Source organism: Saccopteryx bilineata, chromosome 2 (assembly GCF_036850765.1).
Source record: "Saccopteryx bilineata isolate mSacBil1 chromosome 2, mSacBil1_pri_phased_curated, whole genome shotgun sequence".
Lineage (NCBI taxonomy): Eukaryota > Metazoa > Chordata > Mammalia > Chiroptera > Emballonuridae > Saccopteryx > Saccopteryx bilineata.
In genome coordinates this window covers 189,416,884-189,435,140 of record NC_089491.1, presented here as the reverse complement: position 1 = coordinate 189,435,140, position 18,257 = coordinate 189,416,884, and the positions used below count along the sequence as shown (strand labels likewise).

Sequence of the window (18,257 nt, the reverse complement as noted above, 5' to 3'; positions counted from 1 at the left end):
GCTGCATGGGGTACCAGGGATACCTGGGAGAAGTTCATGTGAAGACCTGTAGGCAGCTTTTAGTCCAAAGTTGGTCTAACTTTGTCCTGCACAGTTAGTTTGGACCAGAGCTGGAGAAGGGTTAGGAATGCACCCTGCAGGTACGTAGTGTTGTGTTGTGGACTCTGGCCACAGATTGGGTTTGCTTAACTTATTTAGCAATGTGGCTAGATGTTCTGCACCTTGGTTTTCTCATCTCTAAAATAGAGTTAATAATAGTACCTACTTTATAGGTTGTTATGAGCATTAGGAAAATTAATATATATTAGAAGTACTAAAAACAATCCGGCACTTAATATAGCACTAAATAACTATTAAACATTGTTTAATATTTTTTACTGTAATTATTACTATTACTATTACTGTTAGTAATAGAGGATTCACTCTTGTGATGTTCACACTTTGTGAAAAGTGGAAGGAAATATTTAATTCAAAGTATGAGTGGACATATTAGAGAAACATGTCTTCTAAGACATGAGTGTATTCCTAATTTAACAGTCCTGGGGTGCAGGGAGACCAGCCCAAAGGACTGGCTTCTAACTCTGTCTCCTCTACTACCTAGCTGATGGAGGACAAGTCCTTCACTTCTCAGAGTCAGACTGTACAACTGCCTGCCTGTCCTCGAGATTGCTGGGAACTTCAAATGGGACGGTGTGAGAGAGAATACCTAGAAAACCTAAAGTGCAAACTAATCTCATTTAAAACAGATCTCCTTGTGTATGTCCCTCTGCACCAAGTGAAAGGAAACTCGTAATTAAAAACTGCCTGACCTGCGGTGGCGCAGTGGGTAAAAGCATCGACCTAGAACACTGAGGTCGCTGGTTCAAAACCCCGGGCTTCCCTGGTCAAGGCACATATGGGAGTTGATGCTTTCTGCTCCTCCCTCCCTTCTCTCTCTGTCTCCTCTCTCTAAAATGAATAAATAAAATCTAAAAAACATAACAAAACAAAAAAACAAAAAAAAACACGCCATGCCCAATGCAGTCCTAGTGGCTGATGTATCTGTCCTAGCTCTCAGACAGGAGCCTTGCCTCAAGCTCCCTGTACTTTCCTGGTAAGGACATCATGTAAGAATGACCAGAACAGACCCCCTCATTCCCTTCTGCACTAAGGCTGCTCCCTAACTGCCTTCACAGACCTGCATCTCTGGTCCTCCTCATCCTCCCCTGGGCCTGACCCAGCCTATCTCAGACATGAAGGAAAGGGACAGCAACCTTGCACTTTGGCTAAGCCCACAATTTCTTCACTCCCTCTGACTCCTCCCCAGAGACCATCCCAGGGCTTCTGACAGGACCCCACTGTGTGGGTGGCAGGGTGAGGAAAGGTGATGTCACCCTCAGGAGGCCCAAGTCCTTGTCAGCAGCTCAACAAAACTGTGTCATCACATTCTTGCTCAGAACTCAAAGAACAAAACAGCTACAAAGCTTCAGAGAAAAAGAATGTCCAAGAGAAGCAAGCAAGCATTGAACATGGAGAAGCCTTCACACAGAGCCAGTCACCTTCCTGGAGTCACAGGGCCACCCAGCAGGAAGCTGCCTCATGGAGAAGTTCCAGACCCCTGCTCAGCCAACCCTAAAATGAGTATAAAGCAGTCTTATGATCCGAGTAGCCTCCTCTGAAGTATAATTTCTAATTCCACCAGGAAATTTCCCTCTTCCTTTCCTACACTTCCACATTCCAAACCAAACCGTCATTGGTCATTAGTGAGGATAGAAGACTGGTCATGATGGTTTCCATGATGGTTTCTATGATGGTCAGGATAGAATATGGTCACAGGTTTCGTCCCTGTGACTCCTTGGCTCGCTTGGCATCCACTTTGTGAGGACAAGGTCTTACATTTAGTTCCCAGATGGCCTGTGAGTTTTGCCTGGTTTCACACCTAGAACTGAGTTTCTAACTTCAGTTCCCACCCAGAGGCCTTGAAAAGTCATGCCAGTGGTCAAGAGAGAAAATAGGTAAGGACGGATGAAGGACAATGTGCCTGACTTCTCGAAAATACTCCCAGCACAGTTGGGCTTGAGCAAGGCTAAGCAGAACTGGGATTCTACAATGCAACAAAACATCCCCTTTCTGAGGTGTCCTGGTGGGACAGGGGCGTTGGGGCAGAACAGAAAGGCCAAAGGCTCACATTTCAGGAGTCGCATATTCAGGAGCCTTCATCCTCATGCCTTCCTTCAGGCGACTGCAGAAGTCCTCGTCCATTTGCACACCCGGATACGGGGATCCACCTGCACAAGACAGCGGGAAGTCACAGGGCATATCATGACTCCAGGTACAAAAGACCATGGGGGTGATTCAGTGTCTGTATCCTCCCTTGAAAGTGATGGTTCAGTAATAAATCCCCACTGACAGGAATGGGTCTCCCCACACTCTACAAGCCATACTGGAGCTCTGCAAATGCCTGCTAGTGACACACACCCGGTTCCATGGTGCTGGGGGTCTGATGCCCCTGGGTCATCCATATGGCTACTCCTGTCTATCTGGTCAAAAGAGAGGGTATCATCTGAAGGGTCCCTTCCCTCTTCCCAACAGGAACTCTAAATAAATTCCATCATTAAATGCTCACTCCTTGGGTTAATGAACTCTTTAGAAGGCCAGGAGACTTGGAATAGATCACTTATGGATTATTCACACCTCAGCAAAGAAGACTTGAATTTACCACTCTCTCATGAATGGCACACAGAATGTGCGACTAGGGCCCTGCTCAGCAGTGAGCTCCAAGGGTATGCTGAATATGTGGCTGCCCACGAGCATGAGCCTGCTGACAAGAGGGTCCCAGAGGCCCAAACTTTGCCTTTTGCTAGTCTAACTGTTCAGGATGCCCAAGTAACCCTTTCTTTCAGGGGGGTTCTTATTTAGGGGTAGTGGTGGGCCAAGCCTCCGAGTCTGCTCTGTTCCAGACCTCAAACCTAGTCTATCTCAGCCATCTGTCTTACTTTCTAGTGATTAATGCTTGTAGGAAGCAGCTGGAGGCGTGCAGTGCTGGCACCGTATCACTGTGAGGCCATTGTGGCCGCCAAGCTGCTTTCAAAGACTGGAAGCAACAGGTGTCTGTCATCGAAAGCAGGGGAATGATTTTCACACATTACAGGAAACCAGGGATGTTACTGGATGACTTTTATTTGCTCTGAAAGGCAAATTTTTGGCAAAGTCCAAAAGACTCTTGGCCAGACCCCACAATTGGGAGGCCTCAGAGCATCAATGTGTGTCTGCACGCAGATGTGGCTCTGTGAACATCTGTGTGCTCAGAGCCTTGAACATGGTTTCTAGCCACCCAGAGTGGAGTTACTGGAAGCAGAATAAACACAGCCAGTGTCCTCATTTTTATCCTGCATACCAGGGCCCAGGACTAGCTGTGTCCTGTTCCTAATGCTGGTTGGCTTGTGCCTGTTGGGGCCTTCCCTAGGAAATTCTGAGAGGAGGCGTGATGCAGGAAAGGAAGAGCATTAGGAATTAGGATATTTGAGGAATTAGGAAAAGGGAGCAAAAGTACAGAGAAAAGAGTAGCCAGATAGGCTGAATGTAAACCTACTTCAGATTTTATACTGGTCAGACCTTGTCTGTGTTTGTACAAAGCATTCTCACTATACAGGGTACACATACACGCACACCCCAGTGTTTGTCTGAGATTCTGCATGGACCCATGCCTCAGTGAGGTATTTGTGTGTGTGTGTGTGTGTGTGTGTGTGTGTGTGTGTGTGTGTGAGAGAGAGAGAGAGAGAGAGAGACAGAGAGAGACAGAGAGAGACAGAGAGAGTCAGAGAAAGGGACAGATAGGGACAGACAGTTAGGAAGGGAGAGAGACGAGAAACATCAACTCTTGGCTGTGGTTCCTTAGTTGTTCATTGATTGGTTTCTCATATGTGCCTTGACCGGGGGGCTACAGCAGACCGAGTGACCCCGTGCTCGAGCCAGTGACCTTGGGCTCAAGCTGGTGAGCCTTGCTCAAACCAGATGAGCCCGCGCTCAAGCTGGCGACCTCAGGGTCTCGAACCTGGGTCCTCCACATCCCAGTCCAATGCTGTATCCACTGCGCCACCACCTGGTCAGGCTCAATGAGGGATTTCAATTCTTTTTGATGTTAACCTAAATACTGTACCCAAGACACTCAGCAGACATTTGGTTCTGATCTATTTGACCTCTCCCTTCCCCCAAATTTACCTAGGGAGAAGATTTCCCACAGCAGTACTCCATAAGACCACACGTCACTCTTGGTGCTGTAGATTTTGTCAAAGATAGATTCAGGAGCCATCCACTTCAGAGGAAGTCGAGTCTAGAAAAGGGCAAGGGGGCCTTGAGACTAAGGTCATGCAAACAAAGCACATTCAAGCCAAGTGCCTGCAGGGTCACCTCCCAGATAACACACTTGGTCTAGAAATCATTTGGGAGAGCAGCTATGGTTTCCTCACAGGAGAAAACTCTTATAGCATGCTGTATTACAGTGGTCCCCAACCCCCAGGCCGCGGACCGGTATTGGTCCGTGGGCCATTTGGTACCAGTCCACAGAGAAACAATAAATAACTTACATTATTTTTGTTTTATTTATATTTAAGTCTGAACGATGCTTTATTTTTTTTAAATGACCATATTCCCTCTGTTACATCCATCTAAGACTCACTCTTGATGCTTGTCTTGGTCATGTGATACATTTATCTGTCCCACCCTAAAGGCCGGTCCGTGAAAATATTTTCTGACATTAAACCGGTCTGTGGCCCAAAAAAGGTTGGGGATCACTGCTGTATTATACTAAAAAAGAGAGCTTTGTGCTATATCAATTCCCAAGAAGATAAATGTTCAGCGAGTCCCTTCTACGTGTCCAGCATCCCCTAACTTCTCGACTCTGTAAGAAATCATTCTCCCCAAAAAAACTTGTACTGAAAGTGACCTGGAAAAGAGTGATCTGATTAGAGGATATCCTGAAAATCCATATTTTCCAGGAATTTGTCTTAAGAAGGAGGTTTCTGAAAGACATTCTTATATAAAAAGATAAAACTTTACAAGTCAAAATGAATGGGGGTGGGGAGTGGGCAAAGGCATAGGAAAAAGGTGATAGAGAGTGTTTAGGAGACCATATGGCTGCTTTTCAAGTATGCAGACAAATTTTTGTTCTCTTCTAAGTAGCAGAAATGCCAGTGAGTGAGGCCTTGCCACTTTAGATTGAATGGGAATTGACCAGAAGTAAGGGACAAGGGAGAGACAAAGTGAAAGATGCAAGGGGGAGGGGCAGGGCGCGGTGAAAAGAGACATGGATGAACAGAAGGACAGTCACATAGGTAGACGCCATCTCTGCAAATTAGGGCTCCCCAGGAAAGCTTGTTGGGTTCTTTTCTTTTATAAAAAGAGACTATGGAGCAGTGATTTTCAAGGTAGAGTCCTGGGATAATCTGTGTGAGCGAGCAGCTTCTAGAAATTGTTAGAGGTGAATTGTCAGGCCCTACTCAACACTTACTACATTAGACTCACTGGGGGTGGGGCCCAGCAAATGGTAATTTAATAAGCCCTTCAGGTGATTTGCATGCTCACTGAAGTCTGAGAACCACTACCACAGCGTAATAGGCAGAGCCCAGACAAAGGCTTAAGACCTTAGGATACTTCGGCCCTTGAGGGCGAGGAAGAGAGGACACAGGAAGTCACCCATGAAAGTGAAACATAACACCATGTCCACAAACAAGCAGGGAAGAGAAGCCAATGTGAGCCAGCAGGGGAATGCTAGGCATGGAAGGCAGGGGTGGGGTGTGGGGGGAGCAGTTTCCTCAATAGCAAGATAATACCAGTACCCTCCCCCACCCTTTCCTGAGAGGTACACACCTGCAGAATCAATTAGCCAGGGTTATTTGAGGGTACAAGTGAGATAAGAAACTCCCCTTTTCACTAAGAGGCTTAAAAGACATTTTATGATTTAGGCCCAGCGTTCAGAGAGATTTTGTAAATATGATTCTTATACTGTACTTGTGTCTGATTTATACCAGCTCAAGATGGCCAATCAAATTCCTGCTTAGGAAGGGCTGTTATATTGTAAATAGAAAGGTTTTTGTACTAGAAGGTTTTGAATAGAAGGAGGAAGGAGACTAGGACCCCCCACTTCCCCTCACCTGTGAGGAAGAAGTAACAGCCAGGAATGTGGGAGGGGGAAGGGAGATGAGTCCAGGCTGTCCTTTCCAGTGGTTCCAAAAACTCCCACAGGAGTCAAAGGGAGGCGCCCCAGGCCTAGCTAAGCAGTCCCCAAGCTAGCTGTCCCAGGTAGCACTGCCTGGCAGGCCCCAAGCCCCCGGGGATGGCAGAAGAGACTCAGAGCAGTGTCCTCTGGAACACAGCCCCAGGGCTGCTTGTCTCCACAGAAAGCACACAGTGGTTTCCAGGGACCACTGTCAAGGGAGTGGGCTTCTATCTGTGGTTTAAAAATGACAGGCTATAATGCAAATGTTGGAGAGGCTGTGGAGAAAAAGGAACCCTCATACACTGTTGGTGGGAATGTAAAGTAGTACAACCATTATGAAAGAAAGTATGGTGGTTCCTCAAAAAACTGAAAATAGAACTACCTTATGACCCAGCAATCCCTCTACTGGGTATATACCCCAAAAACTCAGAAACATTGATACGTAAAGACACATGCAGCCCCATGTTTATTGCAGCATTGTTCACAGTGGCCAGGACATGGAAACAACCAAAAAGCCCGTCAATAGATGACTGGATAAAGAAGATGTGGCACATATACACTATGGAATACTACTCAGCCATAAGAAATGATGACATCGGAACATTTATAGCAAAATGGTGGGATCTTGATAACATTATACGGAGTGAAATAAGTAAATCAGAAAAAACCAGGAACTGCATTATTTCATACGTAGGTGGAACATAAAAGTGAAACTAAGAGACATTGATAAGAGTGTGGTGGTTACGGGGGGGGGGGGGGGGGGGGGGGGGAGGGGGGAATGGGAGAGGGAAAGAGGGAGGGAGAGGGGCACAAAGAAAACAAGATAGAAGGTGACAGAGGACAATCTGACTTTGGGTGATGGGTATGCAACATAATTGAATGACAAGATAACCTGGACTTGTTATCTTTGAATATATGTATCCTGATTTATTGATGTCACCCCATTAAAAAAATAAAATTAAAAAAAAAATGACAGGCTATAAATGGGTCAAATAAACATCAGACTGACTTACATCTCCTTTTCTCACATAGTCGGGGTTCTTATAAATATCCCGGGCAAGGCCAAAATCACAAATCTTCACGATGTTGTTCTCAGATAAAAGAATATTTCGTGCTGCCAGATCCCGATGAATGCACTGTAATAAAAACGGTTGCATAATCAATGCATTTCCTTAATCAAACTGACTAAGTTTCTATGGCTTCTCAGTGTCATTAGTCTTCGTAATTTGTGGATCTGATACATGGTGAAAGCAGCCCCCAATGCGCATGCACAGATGCGAAGCATCTCTACAAACCGAGGCCCCAGAAGGTCCCAGAGTCAGGGCGGGCCCCAGATGGCTTGGCTACTGTCTTGCAGCACAGCATCCTGGTCAGCGAGGTTGCACTTGAATTCTCCCAGTAAGCAAAACTTGCCCCACTTGTGCTTCTCAGCTGCAGAATCAGGCAGGACTCCTGTCACAGTCCGCACAGGGCTGCGCAGGCACAGGCTCTGGCGCCCTCCCGTAGAGGAAGCTGAGACTGGCCAGTGCTGCCAGTACACAGAAGAGCAGTGTGGAGGGGGCCAGGTGCCCGGGGCCCTGTGAGATCTTTCCCTAGAGTTAAGTTCTACACTCTGCTATCTAAGACCCAGAGTTCTCAAAAGTCTTCATTCACATTGGACCAATTCAGGCATTTGTCATGTTTGCTCTATATTTAAGGACATAACTATAAGCAAATAATAGGAACAGTGGACTTATAGCAAATGTGTGTTTGTCCATGTGTGTGTCCACATACCCAGGTCTGGCGAAGAAGAAAGAGTAAGGCTGACCTTTCTTGAAGACAAAAACTCCATGCCTCTGGCCACTTGAAAACTGTAAGAAATCAGATCTTCCATAGTTATGGGCTGCTTGTAGAAACTGTCAGAATCTGGAAAGCATTAAAACCAAAGTTTATTAGTCCACCAAATCCCAGCTTACTGGAACAATGTCAGTAAAACTCAAAACAAACCAACAAGTGGATCAGAGTTCATTTTCAAGAGCATTTGAATTTCAGTATCAGAAATTTTTCCAGGCCTAGGGCCCATTTTACCCAAGCCTGAGGATAGGGGGATGATCTGTTAAGACAACAAGGCTTGAGGGGAAACAATTGTACAAAATCAGTAACTCTGTAAATAATCTTACTTTAAATCTTATCTTCTCAGGACATTACCCTTCAAGTCTCCCACGGATGTTTATTAGGGTGATAAATAAGAAAAAAATTTCAAAGATGCACAGTATGTTGTAAAAATATCAGACTGTAGGACAGGAAGGAATTAATACCTACCCTCCTCTTCCTCAGCATCACTCAGACTTTTATCTTCCTGAAACCCGGAGCTGGTGCAGCTCTCGTTGCTGGTGATGCTGTCTAGTCTTGGTTTCTTGCCTTGCTCCACATCTGGCTCCACGTTTTCTTTCTTAGGCTCCACATATAACGCTGCATCCTTTAAACACACCGAGAAGGACACATGAAATGGAGCTCCAGGACCGAAATGGGGAAGACAGTCCCTCGAGCTGGCAATCACCTGAGCTGGGAAAATGTCATTACACAAAAGGGACAGTAAACTAGCAGCAAGGTCCCTGTGATGCCTGGCTAGCCCAGGGTGTGGCGTCCATGCTGTGTCAGTCTGGGCTTCTAGACAGCATCTTAGGAAGACAGAGGCAGATTAGTATCAGCTGCAACTCACTGAGAGCTTACGCTGTGTGAGTGAGCCTGGTGATTAAGAATGTTAGGTACATTTTCTCATTTAATCTTTCCAACAATTCTATGGAGTAGGTCTTGCTTATACATGAAGAAATAGGTTCAGAGAAGTCAAGTAACCAAAGTCAGATAAAGCCAATAAATGCCAAAGCTTGAACTCAGGTTTGGTTATCTTTAGTCTGTGCCCTTAACCACTTTTGCAGACCATGCACCATCTTGTGAAAGATGATATTGTTGTAAGGTACCAAAAGCTGAAAATTAACATTCATATTCTGGGAGGAAAGGTCAGGTTTTCCTGTTAGGCTTTTCTGTCCCATCCCTCCTTTGGGAAGGGGAGGGAGAAGAATGTAAAAGTTTCTGGCTTACAGGAACAATGGGTCATTCAGTTTTAAATCTAAAATAAAGGTTAACCCAGAAACTTCTCTTTCAATAGGAGGCAGAATTTACATACCACCTTGCATTGACTGTAGTTCCTCCCCCTTCCTGGAATCTTGAGGGTAAAATACCTCTAGGCTAGTGAAGGAAGATGAACCCTGAAAGATCTGTAAACACCTTTGATTGTGTTACCTTGAGAGCCTTAATGTTTCTGTGTATCCCCTAAACAAATGTTGCCAGCCTATACCATGATGTCATGCTCTCCACTGCTCCTGTGTGAACAAGGGTGTATAAGCAGCCCCTGAACTATTTTGGGGACTGCACGACTTGGGCCTGATGCCCCGTGTCAGCCATATGCGGCCAGCATATTAATAAATCTCCTCCTCTAATAAAACTCTTCAAAATTCATCTGGACTGGGTGTCTCTACGTGAACTCGATAAAATGAGGTACAGTGCCTTTCAGAACCTGGGGTGTGGTACTTTATAACACTATGAACGATAGAAAAATATTCTCAGTGAACGTGGGGGCTTCATTTGGAATCTCTATGAAGAATAATAGAAGGGTGATGTAATTATCAATTTCTCTGGTTTCCTTAGGAAAGGAGAGAACATGAACATTTTTTCCTACTTCAATGAAAACAAAAACACAGTCTGATTCAAACCCAGGTGTGTAATCTAGCTCTTCCAAAAACCATGTGATATTGGGTAAATCACCTTCTCCGGGTTTATTTTCCTCATTTGAAAATGTCTATCATCCTATTATGTTTTGAGTGCTCATGTGGAACCAGAAAATATTTTTTCATACTTAGCCATTCATTTAACAACTGAGACAATAGAAACAGCACTGTCAGTGGCTTTATGACTGGAACATGTACTTAGGCTCAATTCTGCTAGATGGCAATACTGAAATAGGTACCAAGAGGGACTGTGGTCCAGTGGTGTCCCTTGACCCACAGCCCAGTGTGGAGGCACTAAGATGGACCAGCAGGAGGGGTTCCTCTACTAGAGGGCTCACTAGGAGCAAGCCGAGGACAGAGGGGAGGCAGCTGGACATACTCTGAAAATGTGGAGGGTACCAGGCTCCTGTCCCCTGAAAAGAGACCATCCTATGCTGCAGGAGGGGAGGCAGGTCTCCAAGTGAACAGCTACCGCCACCCCAGGTGACCAACCTGAGAGCTGGTAAATAACAGTTCTCCACTGTTACTGTCTCCATTGTTTACAAGACCCACTCCAGGACAGAAGGCACAGAGGGAGAGTGCTGGCAAGGGAGTGGCAGTAGACGAGTGCTCGACAAGCCCACTCATGGCCCACCCAGGACAACGCTCCTCAATTTCCCAGAAGTCTCAACCTGGGGCATGTCTCCAAGATCCATAACTCAAGTTCCCTCACCCTCTTACTGATTCAATCAACAGTACATTCAGCTTTGCTAATTGGCAACCATTTCTGTTAAATAAAAGCTGATTTGCTGAACTTTTGGGGCTCTGTCAGAATACAGTGAATTTATTTGAAAAATAAAAGGTCCCATTTCTCTTTAGCCTTTGGCTTTCCTTTCACCTTCTTTTTGCATTCCTTTACATTCCTGATATAAAATACAGCTGCGTGTTTTCCATGAACACACTAGGCTCCACCCACAGGCAGACACCTCATTAAATATAGCCAGAGAAGGAAGCAAACTCTTCAAAACAAGAATGCACTCTACCAGAACGTTCCATCCTGCCCTGATCCCTGGGGTATTCTGCTGGCTTCGTTCTCCCCAAAGCCAATCCAGGATTTCAGGACTGAAGGGAGTTTGCACTGCTCTCAGCTCAGGGCACCACTTTCCACCTCTTATGCTTCCCCCTTATGTAGCCTGGTGCACAGAAAAAGCATTGGAAGGGGGGACAAGAGAGCAGGCTTCTTTCTCCCCAACTTCATCTCTTGGTAAGTCTGTGTCCTTAAGCCAATCGCTCCACCTTTCTGGGCACATCTATAATGTGAGAGTATGAACTAGCTAGTCACAAAGATCCATTTCAGTGCCAAGATTCTAATTATGAGAGGGCACAGTTTAAAATTGGGGAAAATATGTCCTTGCATATATGCTACCAGTCTGATAGAACACCTGTGTCCTTGGCTGGGTTAAAGTTTAAGAGATGTAAGACTGGACCAGCTGTCCAGCAGTTCTTATTTGTGTGCCACATAACAACTCTTGTCCATGTGGCAGAGACTGGCACCATTTATGAATGTTGGACACTTAACCTATTATACAGATCATACAGATCAGTGGCATTAAGTTGGACTCACTCAATCTTTCCCTCACTGGATGTGGGTCAATAACAATGATGATAATGATAGTTAACAATCATTGAGGGCTTAACTGTGTTTAATTCTCTCAACAATCCCAAGAGTTAGGTTCTAATATCACTTCCATTTAATAAATGAGAAACTGAAGCTTAGAGACACTGGGTAACTTGCTCAAGGTCCCAGATCTTGTGAGTGGTAGAAACAGGATTTAAACACAGGCAGTCTGATTCCAAGGTCTGAGTGCTTAACTAACACACTACATGGATTCATCACTAATACTGCTAATTATCAGTTAGTAATGTTGAATCATTGTCTCCTGAGCTTCTCCAGACCAGAGGACCCAACATTGATGGGATGGGTCACACTGGCAAAGTTTTATTACACTCTTTTCTCCTTTGTTTAGTAATCTCTTTTAAACTTGGCTTACCTTTAGAACTTGGACCTACGTGTTCCTTTTATTACATAGCTTTATTTTAGGGGATAAAGCTGGTTCAGTGTGTGTGTATGGGGGGAAAAAGGGTGGTGAGAATGTGGAGAAATGGGAGAATGGGAAGTAAGAAGAAAAGAAAATATTTCTCTGGCCCCACTGGTCTACTGTTGACTATAAATCACTCAGTTGATTGAGTCCTTAATTTCTCTAATCTAAAAAATAGAGACGGTTACACTTGCTATCATCTTTTTTTTTTTTTTTTTTTTTTTTAATTTAAGTTTTTCTCTGTGTCATTTCTTTTTTATTTATTCATTTATTTATTCATTATAGGGGAGAGAGAGAGAGAGAGAGAGAGAGAGAGAGTAGGGGGAGGAGCAAGAAGCATCAACTCCCATATGTGCCTTGACCAGGCAAGCCCAAGGTTTTGAACTGGCAACCTCAGCATTTCCAGGTTGACGCTTTATCCACTGAGCCACCACAGGTCAGGCCCGCTATCATCTTTTTAAAAATAGGTGACTAATTTGTGTGTATCTGTGTTCATCTGGGGAGAGGGAGGGAAAGGGAAAAGGAGAGAGAGCTAAAGTTATCAAGATGATTTGATAAGTATTTAGATAAATGGCTAGTAAATATTAACCCCTAATTATACTGCATACACTGAGGTCAAATATTCTCTGTGCTGACTACCAAAAAAGTGTGATATATTAGCATGGAAGGAAATTTTTGAAAAGGAAGGGAAAGCAGACATTGAGTTTTAAGCTTAGTCATTAATGGAAAAATATAGGGTTCTCTTGCTTTATGCTGCTACAGCCTATCATACTTCCCCATGTATAAGACACTCCCATATAAGATGCACCTTAATTTTGGAGCTTGAAATGGGAAAAAAATGTATTACATAGAGTTATTGAACTCAAGTTTTATTCATCATAAAATTTATATAACTCCTCAAGCAGGACATGCAAGTAAAAAAATCTACAACCACTGTATAAGACGCACCCAATTTTTAGACCCCAAATTTTTCAAATAAGGGTGTTTCTTATATATGGGGAAATGGTAAATGGAAAGTCACTGTTATCTTTAAAAAAACCCAACCTCTAGCCCTGGCCGGGTTGCTCAGTGGTAGAGCATCAGCCTGGCGTGCAGGAGTCCCGGGTTTGATTCCCGGCCAGGGCACACAGGAGAAGCGCCTATCTGCTTCTCCACCCCTCCCCTTCTCCTTCCTCTCTGTCTCTCTCTTCCCCTCCTGCAGCTGAGGCTCCAGTGGAGCAAAGTTGGCCCTGGCGCTGAGGATGGCTCTGTGGCCTCTGCCTCAGGCGCTAGAATGGCTCCGGTTGCAACAGAGCAACCCTAGATGGGCAGAGCATCGCCCCACCGGGGCGCATGCGGGAGTCTGACTGCCTCTCCGTTTCCAACTTCAGAAAAATACAAAACAAAACAAAACAAAAAAAAACCCAAGCTCTAAATTCCTTACCTTGTTGAGAAAGAATAAGTCTCGTTTGCTCTTGAGGTAGTTGGACAGATTTCCATATTTGCAATATTCAACAATCACCATCAGAGGCCCTGCAGCCAAAACAACACATGCTCAGTCACGCCAAGTCCATCAGCGAGCCTGAAAAGCCTCGAATCAACTTGCCTTTATATCATATTAGTGCGGTGTGGGGATGCAATTCAGGGTGAGAAATTTTTTTCAATTAAAGACACAAAAGAAATAGGAGAAAATCAGGGGTTGGGGATAGAAGAAAAACAGGGGAAAAAGATAAGAGAGAACTTTGAGCAGGGGAGGGGTCAAAGCCAGGGCTCTAGCTGTAACTGCCAGCCACCAGAAGGTGGTGAGAGGAGGGGCCTCAGACACTGTCACACGAATGCACAAGCAGCTCCTCTGTTCCAGTGCAGAAACAGGCTGTTCCGTCTGGCCTGCCCCCCCACCCCAGCTCGCAGCCTGGCCACCCAGGCCGTCTGCACGGCGTTTGCCTTGGAGCTTGTACGATGGGCTAAGCGGGGGTTGCAGACTTTCTTGTGAAGGACCGGGCAGGAACTGTTTTAGGCTTTGCAGGCCACAAAGCTCCTTAGTTCTGCCTCTTTAGTGTGAAAGCAGCCATAGACGACAGTACAGCCAGATGAGTGACTGTGCTCCCATAAAACTTTATGAACACGTAAATGTGTATTTCATATACAGTAACTCTCACATGTTAGAAAACACTATTCTTTTGAGTCCCCCCCGTGCCCCCCACCAACTATTTAAAATGGTCAAATTCGATGGAGTGCAAAAGTACTCACAAAATAGTGCGCTACAATGAACAGGGTAGGAACCCTTTTCATTACTTAAAGGTAACCACCATTGAAAAAACCACCACAGAAACACATGAGATAAAAAAGATAGCAACAGAGGAAAGATGTATGGAATACAACCAAATAAAAACAAAAGACAGAAAAACGAAAGAGAAGGATCAAACAAGACACAAAACTAACAGAAAGCAATCTATAAAATGGCAATAGGGAACTCACAAGGTTAGGAAGAATAAATATAATCAAGATGGCCATATTACCCAAAGCAATATACAAATTTAATGCAATTCCCATCAAAATTCCAATGACATTTTTTAAAGAAATAGAGAAAAAAATCATCAGATTTATATGGAACTATAAAAAACCCCGAATAGCCAAAGCAATCCTAAAGAAAAAGAATGAAGCTGGGAGCATTACAATACCTGACTTCAAATTATATTATAGGGCCACGACAATCAAAACAGCATGGTATTGGCAGAAAAGTAGACACTCAGACCAATGGAACAGAATAGAAAGTCCAGAAATAAAACCACATATATATAGTCAAATAATTTTTGATAAAGGGGCCAACAACACACAATGGAGAAAAGAAAGCCTCTTCAATAAATGGTGCTGGGAAAACTCGAAAGCCACATGCAAAAGAATGAAACTGGACTACAGTTTGTCCCCCTGTACTAAAATTAACTCAAAATGGATCAAAGATCTAAACATAAGACCTGAAACAATAAAGTACATAGAAGAAGACATAGGTACTAAACTCATGGACCTGGGTTTTAAAGAGCATTTTATGAATTTGACTCCAATGGCAAGAGAAGTGAAGGCAAAAATTAATGAATGGGACTACATCAGACTAAGAAGTTTTTGCTCAGCAAGAGAAACTGATAACAAAATAAACAGAAAGCCAACTAAATGGGAAATGATATTTTCAAACAACAGCTCAGATAAGGGCCTAATATCCAAAATATACAAAGAACTCATAAAACTCAACAACAAACAAACAATCCAATAAAAAAATGGGAAGAGGACATGAACAGACACTTCTCCCAGAAGGAAGTAAAAATGGCCAACAGATATATGAAAAGATGCTCATCTTCTTTAGTTATTAGAGAAATGCAAATCAACACTGCAATGAGATACCACCTCACACATGTTCGATGAGCTATTATTAACAAGACAGGTAATAGCAATTGTTGGAGAGGCTGTGGAGAAAAAGGAACCCTCATACACTGTTGGTGGGAATGTAAAGTAGTACAACCATTATGGAAGAAAGTATGGTGGTTCCTCAAAAAACTGAAAATAGAACTACCTTATGACCCAGCAATCCCTCTACTGGGTATATACCCCAAAAACTCAGAAACATTGATACATAAAGACACATGCAGCCCCATGTTTATTGCAGCATTGTTCACAGTGGCCAGGACATGGAAACAACCAAAAAGCCCGTCAATAGATGACTGGATAAAGAAGATGTGGCACATATACACTATGGAATACTACTCAGCCATAAAAAATGATGACATCGAATCATTTACAGCAAAATGGTGGATCTTGATAACATTATACGAAGTGAAGTAAGTAAATCAGAAAAAAACAGGAACTGCATTATTCCATATGTAGGTGGGACATAAAAGTGAAACTAAGAGACATTGATAAGAGTGTGGTGGTTATGGGGGGGAGGGGGGAAAGGGAGAGGGAAAGGAGGAGGGAGAGGGGCACAAAGAAAACTAGATAGAAGGTGACAGAGGACAATCTGACTTTGGGTGATGGGTATGCAACATAATTGAAAGACAAGATAACCTGGACTTGTTATCTTTGAATATATGTATCCTGATTTATTGAGATCGCCCCATTAAAAAAATAAAATAAAAAAAATAATAATAAAAAATAAAATGGTCAAATTAAGCTGGCCCCACAGTCTGCCGACTTCTGGTTAAAAGGTAGCACGACTGTTGGTAAGAAAAATGACACCAGCTGCAAGGCAGGGCCCAAGAAAGCGCAGTCTCCACACTTCCAGGATCTTCCACCACATGCCTGGGCTGACGTGAGACCCATCAATCACGAAGAGCAACTTCGGTTCTGGGTCAAAGCGGGAGTGATCCTGGCCCTGCTCCAGCATGCTGCCCTGGAGCATCCTGGGAGTGGAAGCTGCACGATTTGTTGAGCCTAAGGGTTCAGGCTCCCTAGTTCCTCCTGGCTCACAGACACAGACCAGTCTTGCCTGAGGAGGGGCTTTCATCCTGAAGGCAGCTGTATGGAGCTCAGAGGCACCAACTGGCCGATCAGCCTTGGCCAATCACCAAGGCCGATGACCTTGAAGTTGTTTACCAGGGCAAGGACCACACTCTTCCTTTGAAGCTTCACGAAGGAATGAAGAGAAGACCTTTCTATCCTCCCTTATGGCAAGGCTAGTGCTTGGCTGTAGATGTGTGATCATTGCTTGGGCCACAAAGAAAGGTGTAAGGGACCTGTGCATATGTTTTCCAAGCACAACAAGGCTAGTGGAGACGAAGGATAGTTGCAGATGCAGAGTTGAGGCAAACAGAATGAGATTGCCAAGGCTGAGAACTCGAGAATGAGCTTTCAATGTGTCAATTCTCAAGTATGATAGAGAAGCAGGTGGACTGTATTTGGGTCTCTAAGACTTGAGCTCTGGCCTTCCCAGCCCTAGCTTCTTTCTCTACCCACTGCCACTCCTAACAAGTAGGTCTTTCCCAACCATCTTTCACCTCTACTACTTTTGTTCAGCTTGGAAAACATTTATATGTACAAGTCCCTAACATCTTCCTTTCTGGCTCAAGCAATGATAACAGTACAGCCAAGCACTAACCTTTCCATAGTGAACGATAGAAAGGTCTTCAAAATAATTCATTCCTTTAGGTGAAGCTTCAAGAAATGTGCAACCTTCTATGCATTTCCCTTAGCTCTGGCCACACTCCTTCAAAGTCACCATCAAAGAAAATGTCCTCCAGTTGACCTACAGCCTGTGGAAGGAGATCTACAAGACAGTCCTTCTTTTCAGAACCTTTAAATTAACTGTGCAAGAAGGCATTTCTAGGATGGGAGCCCCCTTTTATAAATGGACAAACTGTTTCCTCTGTCCCTATTGAAAGGCCATTTTCCAAGAGGAGAGAGGGAGCAGGGTGGGGAGAAGGAGCTGGATGTTGAAGATCTGTGTTCTTAGCGTGTGAACCAGGAAGTGGAGCAGGCCCCCCCTTCTCATTTACCTCCTTGCTTGGTACAGGCTCCCAGCAGGTTGACTACATTCAAGTGATGGCCAATGTGGGTCAGGATCTTGAGCTCAGTCATCAGAGCTTTGTACTCACTGGCTGTGGCCCCCTCTGTGTGAGAAGCAAGGAAGAGTCAAGGTGACAGGACAATGGGGCTCTTTCCGCTGGAGGAGGCATTCCCGCCCTCCATGTTCTGCACTCAGCCTGTTGCTTCATTAACTTCCCCACATTCTGAAGAAAGGCCAAGTCTCCAGACTGTTTTCATTACTCCCACCCTCCTGAGCCAACATCCTTTTGATTACAGTAAGGCCCAGAGTGGTGGTGGGGTTAGTCACTGCACATTTCCTCTCTGTGGACCTAGTCCTGGTCAGTAATGTGCTGATTCAGAGCAGGGCACCTGTAAAAGTGCCTTCCAAAGGCTTCCCTCTGTCAAAACCAGCAAGGCAAGAACCTTCCAGGCAAGGATGAGCCTACAGATTGCCTCTTTTTCTCTGTTTCCCCCTCTCTGAGGAGTTACCAGGGAGCACAAGAACCTGCAAGAGGGGAATGGCCCTTTCTATAAACATCTTTACAATGTGCTATTTTCTCCCTGTAACCTTTTCCTCTCTGGAGTCCACAGGGTTATCTCAAGTAGTGAGGATCCATAAGGATCTGACTTCTATTTTATTCTCAGAGATAAAGGACTTCAGTCTAAGAATTAGCAGAGTTTAAAGCCAAAATTGAGTCTGTCTGTCTTTATTGCTTAATTTCT

At 44.4% G+C, this 18,257-nt stretch overlaps 1 protein-coding gene across 3 annotated transcripts in view; it reads right to left on the bottom strand.

Moving 5' to 3' along the window:
• FLT1 (fms related receptor tyrosine kinase 1) overlaps positions 1-18,257 on the bottom strand; it is a 314,728-nt gene that overhangs the window by 90,388 nt on the left and 206,083 nt on the right. For all 3 annotated transcript variants that reach the window (XM_066258944.1, XM_066258943.1, XM_066258945.1), the window contains 7 exons: positions 17,504-17,617; positions 13,465-13,553; positions 8,498-8,654; positions 8,004-8,101; positions 7,210-7,332; positions 4,201-4,312; positions 2,168-2,267 (listed from right to left, as the gene is read on the bottom strand). In XM_066258944.1, the coding sequence (XP_066115041.1) occupies positions 2,168-2,267; positions 4,201-4,312; positions 7,210-7,332; positions 8,004-8,101; positions 8,498-8,654; positions 13,465-13,553; positions 17,504-17,617 (793 nt within the window). The remainder of the gene's footprint in view (positions 1-2,167; positions 2,268-4,200; positions 4,313-7,209; positions 7,333-8,003; positions 8,102-8,497; positions 8,655-13,464; positions 13,554-17,503; positions 17,618-18,257) is intronic.